Source organism: Aptenodytes patagonicus, chromosome 1, assembly GCF_965638725.1.
Source record: "Aptenodytes patagonicus chromosome 1, bAptPat1.pri.cur, whole genome shotgun sequence".
Lineage (NCBI taxonomy): Eukaryota > Metazoa > Chordata > Aves > Sphenisciformes > Spheniscidae > Aptenodytes > Aptenodytes patagonicus.
The window spans coordinates 70,905,279-70,913,294 of record NC_134949.1 but is presented as its reverse complement, the minus strand read 5'-3'; the positions used below and the strand labels follow the sequence as shown (position 1 = coordinate 70,913,294).

The window sequence follows — 8,016 nt, the reverse complement described above, 5'->3', positions numbered from 1 at the left end:
CATGGTGCACTAAATAAAGATTGCCACAGATGGCACAGTGGTCTAGATAAAGCAGAGGTTGCTTCTTGCAGAGGAAGAACCATTCAGGTAGAGTAAGGAATACTGAAATGTTTTCAGTAGGGATGATGCAAACACAAGTTTGGTTTTTTTTAAAAAGGAGAGAATTTTCTCACTTAAACAGTTTCACAGAGACACAGAAAAAAAATACTATGCCTGCTGCAGCTGTACCCAACCAAAAAGGATATTTGTTTTCACAACACAGATGTTTATCCCCCAAATGTGGAAAAATTGCACTGCTTCAACATTTCTGAAGAAAGTGTTTGCTTTATCAGAAGTGGTGTTTTAGAGAAGAGTGAAATGTCCCTTTTAGGTCAGTCCTATGAAAGTCAATGAGAGGAGGATAAAGCACAGAGCAGAGGACCCATTTTTCCATGGTCATTATTTTTTGACAGGCCAACAAGCAAAAGGTGAAGGTATGTCAAATTAGAACTTTGAAAACTCTACTGATTCACTGTGCTCCATTATAAACTTGCATATATTGAATTGTAGTGGTTTTAGCATGTGTATTAGAGCTCAAAGAGGCTTACATTAAATGTGCAAGGAAGAAGAGCAAGTCTTTTTGCATTGCTGGGAGTGGTGGGGCATTACTACAACTGATCACATCTTACAGGATAATTTACCTGTGATTTATGGAATAAAAGATGTCTCTATATGACCCCTCCTAAATTTCTGTATATTACATACAAAAAAGGTGGCCTAATGGTAGACACGTGCAATATAGTGATACAGAGACAATTCTGTGCTCACTAGGAACAAAGTGTATTTTAAAATTACTCTCCATCATTTTCTTCTTCAAATGAGTCAGTTCCCACTTCTTCATAGTCTTTCTCCAGGGCAGCCAGGTCCTCTCGGGCCTCTGCGAATTCTCCCTCCTCCATGCCTTCACCCACATACCAGTGCACAAAAGCTCTCTTGGCATACATCAGATCAAACTTGTGGTCGAGCCTTGCCCAAGCCTCTGCAATGGCCGTGGTGTTGCTCAGCATGCAGACTGCTCGCTGAACTTGGGCTAGGTCTCCGCCAGGAACTACTGTAGGAGGCTGATAGTTGATCCCAACCTGGAAACAGGAATATGGGAGAAGGTTGTAAAAAGGCAAGAGCAGAAAGCAGTCAAAGAGCTGAAAAAAAGTGAGTAAAGTTACAGATGCTGGGGTAGAATGGTGCCCCTATCAAAACTACCAGATGGCAAATGCCATAAAAAATAATAAAGTCATGAACAGTATGATACATGGTCATTTTAATGTCTGTATTATTCTTCTGTTTAATGTACACTGGCAACTTCGTAGCTTTCTTAACAGCTACTCAACACCGAACATACAGTGTCAGCAAGATACTCTATAGAAACTAATACAAAAAGTTGGTTCCCCGTTAAAAGTTTTCATTCTTAAACCAACTATTTGTATGATAAATGTTTTTCCCCTGCTAATGTCTGTATTATTATTGAAATTATGTTTCCCAACACTGCTGTGTAGCCAGTGGGGAGTGGCTGTATAGTATTTCTGGATGAGGGTGTTAACTGACAGATACCCTAATATCAGCATTTCCTTTATTAATTGTATTTGTTTTGGTAGTTCATTAGTTTTAGATGATGCTTCAGAGGGAACACTCACTGACTTTTTCAAAATTCAGGTCTGAAATTAATACTTCTTTAGATTTTAACTCATATACACTTCAGATTTCCACTTATGTAAACATTTAGGAGTCTGTGTCAATGGGATGTCCAGAGGAGAAAGGGCACATTTTATACCAATGCATCTTTCTTATGTTCCTTCATCTCACAATTGGAAAACGTGCAAGATCTAAAACTTTAAATACAAGTTTTCCAATAGACTGAACTTGCCCTTGAAACATTAAAGAGAAGTTCATGGCAGCCATGCTCACCTTGAAGCCTGTTGGACACCAGTCGACAAACTGGATAGTTCTCTTGGTCTTGATGGCAGCAATTGCTACATTGACGTCTTTGGGAACTACGTCGCCACGGTAGAGCATGCAGCAGGCCATGTACTTCCCATGTCTTGGGTCACACTTCACCATCTGGTTGTTGGGCTCAAAGCAGGAGCTGGTGATTTCAGCCACCGAGAGCTGCTCGTGATATGCTCTGTCGGAGGAGATGATGGGGGCGTAGGTCACTAAGGGGAAGTGGATGCGCGGGTAGGGCACCAGGTTTGTCTGGAACTCTGTCAGATCCACATTGAGGGCACCGTCAAAGCGCAGCGAGGCGGTGATGGAGGAGACGATCTGGCTGATGAGGCGGTTGAGGTTAGTGTAAGTGGGGCGCTCGATGTCCAGGTTTCGGCGGCAGATGTCATAGATGGCCTCATTATCCACCATGAAGGCGCAGTCCGAGTGCTCCAGGGTGGTGTGCGTGGTCAGGATGGAATTGTAAGGCTCCACCACAGCGGTGGAGACCTGAGGGGCCGGGTAGATGGCAAACTCCAGTTTGGACTTCTTTCCGTAATCCACAGAGAGGCGTTCCATCAGTAAGGAGGTGAAGCCAGAGCCAGTACCCCCACCAAAGCTGTGGAAGATCAGGAACCCTTGCAGCCCAGAACAGGCATCAGTCTAGAAAGCAAAAGAGAAAGTGAAAGAATGGGGGCTGAAGAAGAATGAAAAGACCTCATCTACTACATGAGCTTATTCTGAGCTGAAGGTGAGAGCAGTCATCAGCAATACACAACATAGCTTTCATGTCAGGTTTTCTTGAGAAGGGGCTGGTGATAATCCTATCCTTTGCTTCCTTCACTGGCTCAACTTATGATGTAAAAATTGGACTGTTACCTGTGGAGCTTCTCTCTCTGAACTTCACACTTCTTTTAGTTAGTCTAGCTGAAACTAGCAGTGTAGAACTGCCTAATCCACCCTTCTGTATCAGTATTGGTGCTCCAGGGCTGTGCTAATAAATGAAGAATTACATATTCAGAACCACTTTTGAAGACTGTCTGAAGGCATACAGCTGGGAAGGGGGCTACTGGGCTTCTCTCTCTTGGACTGGTAATGATGCCTCTGTATGTCTTGAAATCTGTTTTCTGAACCATTGGTATCATCTGTAGTTAACAAGCTACCTGTTCTGCATTTCTTTCTTCTGCAGAATCCAAACTGCTGTTTCAAAACTACTGGGACTTACCAGCTTACGGACACGATCAAGCACCATATCAATGCTTTCTTTGCCAATGGTGTAGTGGCCACGGGCATAGTTATTAGCTGCATCTTCCTTTCCAGTGATCAGCTGTTCTGGATGAAAAAGTTCCCGGAAGGTGCCAGCCCGCACTTCATCTGAACAAGAAAGAGAAATTGTGAGAAGCTGCATAGCTGTGCTCCAGTGCCAAAAAGTTCTGGTTGCTGTTGGCATTGATGCAAGCTTTCAGTCACTGGAGGTCATGACCGCAAAAACCAGATGCTGATGGAGGAGGTAAAACTGTTTCCTAAGCATTTTTAAATTGTTGCATTCTGTTGATTTATGGTGTGACTTGTAACCAGCCACTGAAGTTGTTATCTTCTCAAGAACTTGCTAGTTGTACAGCCTGTACCCACAAGAGGACAAGTCACCAGAAAAAAAGTGTGAAGAAAATCAGGTTCCCCCAGCTGCCCCAATTTTTAGAAATCCTTCTATTCCTGGAGGGAAACTGTCAGGCTCCCACTTTGGATCCGAATCAGAGAAAAGCAGAATTCGAATGGCAAAAATGTCACAATAAACAAAACCAAAGTTAAATGGTTGTGCAAAGAAAAGTCATACAAATCATGTGTACTAGCTATTAAACTGCTGAGGATCCTACTGTTCCTATGTTTACAACACCTATGGAAATAATTGAGTCTTGACAGAATCTAGCATTCTGTGTCACAAGAAAATTAATTCTATGCTATCTAGTGGTAGACCAAGATACAAAGGGTGTGCTGCTTTGTACCAGTGGAGACCGGTGGCACACCATGGTGGTGTTAGGAGGGGTGAGCTGTTCTCCATTTTCCAGGTTTATTTCTATACTGACCTACTACAGTTGGTTCCAAGTCCACCATTACTGCTCGTGGCACATGCTTCCCAGTGACTGTTTCACTGAAAAATGTGGTAAAAGAGTCATCATAGTTGAGTTTATTGTGCAGATCCTTGAAGGTGCCATCTGGCTGAATGCCATGCTCCAGGCAGAAGAGTTCCCAGCATGCATTTCCTATCTGAACTCCAGCCTGGCCAACATGAATTGAGATGCACTCACGCTAAGGGGAGAGAACAGAGACAGAGTCAGAAAAAACACTGCACATTAGTCCTCCTTATTCCTAATGGTTACTTTTTCCCAGTGTATTGCTTTTCCAAAGAATGGCGAATTGTTGCTGTCAGCATTTCATTTGGTTGTTCAACCCCATGACCACAATGAGACTGTACATATACACACCAGATAATGGGACAGTTCTTTAAAAAATTGAGATCTTTGTGCTGTAATATATGGGTACATGAAAACAGGCAGGAAAAAAAAAATTTCAGTTACACAAAACCCACCTTTCCTCCTATGGATTGGCTCTGCTGAGGGGCACATCCCAGTTTAGTTTATTTTTACTCCTGGCTGGAACCTGACACAGCCATGTGGTATCCTTCAACCTTATGTAACCCAAGACAGGTGATGTCTTTTGATCCTTTTACCCTCTGATAGCAGGCTAGAGTGGAAACTTGGAAGAACTGTTTTAAGCAATATTCATCTCAGGAAATTATTTCAGGTTCTGTCGGTTGAAACAAATGTTCCTTCAAGCTCCTGAGCACCTATGAATTCTACATTGCAGGTCCACTGTGAATTCAGGCAGTGGCATTGCAATATAGCGTGTTTATTTGCATAATTTTGATCATGGTTCCTGTGGTAGCCAGGGACTTCAATGAAAAGGAAACAACGTATGTAACACCCGGCTAAAATAGGCAGGTGCCAATTGCTCCAAAATCCTTTACACTTGGAGTACAGGAGTATAAAGGACCTGGTGCTGGATTTCTTAAGTTCAGAAATAGAATTATAAAGCAGGCACTTCTGAGTTAGTCCAGATGATTACGACACTGGGTGTAGTGAAAGGCAGTTTGTAAGGAGAGAGCGGTTTCAGACATGTGGAGTTTTTCAGCTTCAGTTTCTGCTTTGGAGCAATTGTAATTACAGCCTTCTGAGCGCCGTCTTTGTGATCTCAATGGCCCTGTCTATACTAGGGAGTAAGAAAGAGTCAGGTCATAGTACTGAACCCTGGCCTGTGATCACCTGTGCTGATTGATAATTGGCACACTCTCTGGCACAGTTTTGGCTTATGCCAGTTCATACTTTTCCAGACAATGCTTGGGCACCATGCAGAATACAACTCATTGTCAAGAATGGTTTCCAGTGAGCAGCTCACTGACCACTGCCTAGCTTTGGAGAGGAAAAGAGAATTCAGATGCGTAAATATGAAGCAGGCCATGCTACCTGGCTTCAAGGCCAGAGAATGGTCCTCGCTCATTTTTATTTTGTAATACCTCATTTAGAGAGATCCAATGACTTAATACCAGATTTGGCCTGTTAACTTTTTTTTTTTAAATTCTGTAACTGCTTACCCTGCAAAATCATCTTGTGACCTGCGAGTAAAATGCATCTTCCCCAAAAACTAAATCCTCAGGCAGAATGTGTGACCAGCAGCATCTCTGGAGCAGTGTTTTCTTCACAATTAACATATATTTACATTTTAGAAACACAGCTAAAGATATTTTTTCAGAAGCAAGTGGAATTTTAGAAGTCACCACTACCCCGGAAGTTCATCCTCAGAATGAATATGGAAAACCAATTTAAATATTTCATTCAACGACATGTATTATTTCTATTCAGTACTCATTTGTAAGTTGCTGACTCTGTGAATGCATATGCAGCAGTGTGTGTAACATGCTTTCAAGTGTACTTACACAACCTTGTTTTTCTCAATTGAGTTGTGCAAAAGTATGTGAGTTATTTGAGTGACGGTATGTTGCAGTGGAGTTGCAATCTGGAGGATTACTCAGGAGACACTGAAGACGTATTTGGGCTTAGAGAATTCAACTAATGCTGATTTTGCACAGGGCAGGCTCCTGCTTTTCTTTTAAATCCCAGTGTGAATCTGTAAGCTTGGCAGCAAGAAAAAAAAAAAAGCTTTTTCCTTTTAAACACAGCAATGAGGACAGGTGACTTTTTCAAAGAGTATCTTTTAGAGCAAAACTACAATTACAAGTCAAGCAATACTTGGAACCTAAAGAGCTGCTTGGCTCTGTTCCTCAGATCAGTAGAGGAATTGGTCTGTTTTTTCACAGATGGAACTAGTGAACGTTGCCTTAGAAAGTTAATATTGTAAAGCTTAGTACAGGACTATAGTTGAAGACTGCAGAACCTGTTCCTTTGCTTTTAGACTGATCTTTCAGCTGCGCTGGTATCTCAACCCCGTCTTTTGAGTCAGGGCTCTTGCCACAACTCCTGCCTTCAACTCCCATCTTCTCCTACCCCAGCAGTAATTTGGAAATATTCTGACAAGGAGAGAAGGCAATAACAAAGAGATTTCTAATTTTGCATGGTAAAAAGCTTTAAAATAGATATCAGGCTTTTAATCAGGAAGAGATGGGCCTTCTCCAGAGTCACAGGCAAAGTAAACTGATCTCTACATGGTATTTAAATTTGGAGCTTACTCCAAAGTAATGTTTTACATATCATCAGAAATGTACCAGGACCTGTCTTACAAACTGTAGACCTGACCTTTTATTTATCAAGAGACAGTAGAAAGGGCCAGGTCCTTTGTGAAACTAAACCTGGGACAGCTTTGATTCTATTAAAAAAACAGAATACTACCTGGCTGAAATATTTACTGTACAAAGGCAGACTTTAGTCTTCCAGATATTCCCAGTTATTCCCAAAACATACTCGCTACCCTAGGTCTGCCTTAAGGCGTGGGGAGCCTGTGGAAGTGTGTATCTTGCCTGCAAAATAAGCGCTCTCATTTTGAACCTGCAGCTGTACTGGCAGAAGATAACATAGTTCTCTGCACCAAAATAAGACTCAGTGCTAGACATAAACTGGGGTACAAGGTGAAATAGATTTTTCACATTCTAAGAGGTTTTGAGAGATTTCTACAAATTTGTAATAAACCCTGAAATCTTAAAAATGAAAGACCTTTTTTACTTACTTAAATGCATACATATATAAAAACATTCATGCACTTCAGAAACACACATGTATACACTGTATAGCTATGAACAGTACAGCCGTTGTGACTAAATTAATTTAAAATAGACACAAAGTTAAGTAACTTTTTTGTTTTATTTCTAAAAAAAATTATCTCATATGAAAATGAACCCGTGTTGAGAAAATATAGTCACAACAGAAAGTACTAAAAATCTAAGACTCCAGATCTAATTTATCTTATAATTCCACTAATTAGAGACTGTCTGAAGAAAACTTTGATTCACCATGCCTTACAGCTCCAGTGACATTTTCTGACACTCCTTTCCCATCCTCTCACGTGGTAATCGGTGCATGAGATCGGGGTTTTGTGGCACAAACCACCCATAACAACAGCAGATCCCCCTGCCTTCCCTCACCCACGGTCCTCCCGGTCCCCGTATGACTGGTGTTCCCACATCACCCCTTACCATGGTGACCCCAGTGGTGTTTCCTTCCCTTTCGGATCAGTGATGGCAGGTCTTTGCGGGAGCCCCGCTCTGGGCTGCAGGGTGAGAGGCAGCCTGGGCCCAGCAGCCAGCACCTGCTGCTGCACTTCAGTGTCACAGTGTGGTAGGGAATAGGTCACAGACTCCACATTTCTGCCCGCTGCATCACTGCCTGCTGCCCTCCCCGCCACCCCACATATGCAAATTCATCCAGACAGGCAGGGCTCAGATATACCCCAGATTTCAAATTTAGTCCCGCCTGGTTTGGCGTGCTTATGAAATCTGAGTGTGGCCACGTAACATGCCGTGCACTATACTTTCTAACACCTGGGTATTAT

General features: G+C 42.2%; 1 protein-coding gene across 1 annotated transcript; it reads right to left on the bottom strand.

Moving 5' to 3' along the window:
* Positions 1 to 304: 304 nt before the first annotated feature.
* On the bottom strand, positions 305 to 7,784 carry LOC143162099 (tubulin alpha-8 chain). The gene is made up of 5 exons (XM_076341872.1): positions 7,661 to 7,784; positions 4,044 to 4,266; positions 3,185 to 3,333; positions 1,942 to 2,622; positions 305 to 1,118 (listed from the first exon to the last, which is right to left on the bottom strand). The coding sequence occupies exons 1-5, from the start codon at positions 7,661 to 7,663 to the stop codon at positions 831 to 833; spliced, it is 1,344 nt and encodes a 447-aa protein (XP_076197987.1). The 5' UTR covers positions 7,664 to 7,784; the 3' UTR covers positions 305 to 830.
* Positions 7,785 to 8,016: the final 232 nt, after the last annotated feature.

Bases quoted from the DNA above. Each gene is read 5' to 3' on its own strand.
- LOC143162099 (XM_076341872.1), bottom strand. The intron at 2,623-3,184 runs GTAAGTCCCAGT...TTTGCTTTCTAG, and splicing joins TTGATCGTGTCCGTAAGCTG to ACTGATGCCTGTTCTGGGCT. The intron at 1,119-1,941 runs GTGAGCATGGCT...TCCTGTTTCCAG, and splicing joins GGTGTCCAACAGGCTTCAAG to GTTGGGATCAACTATCAGCC.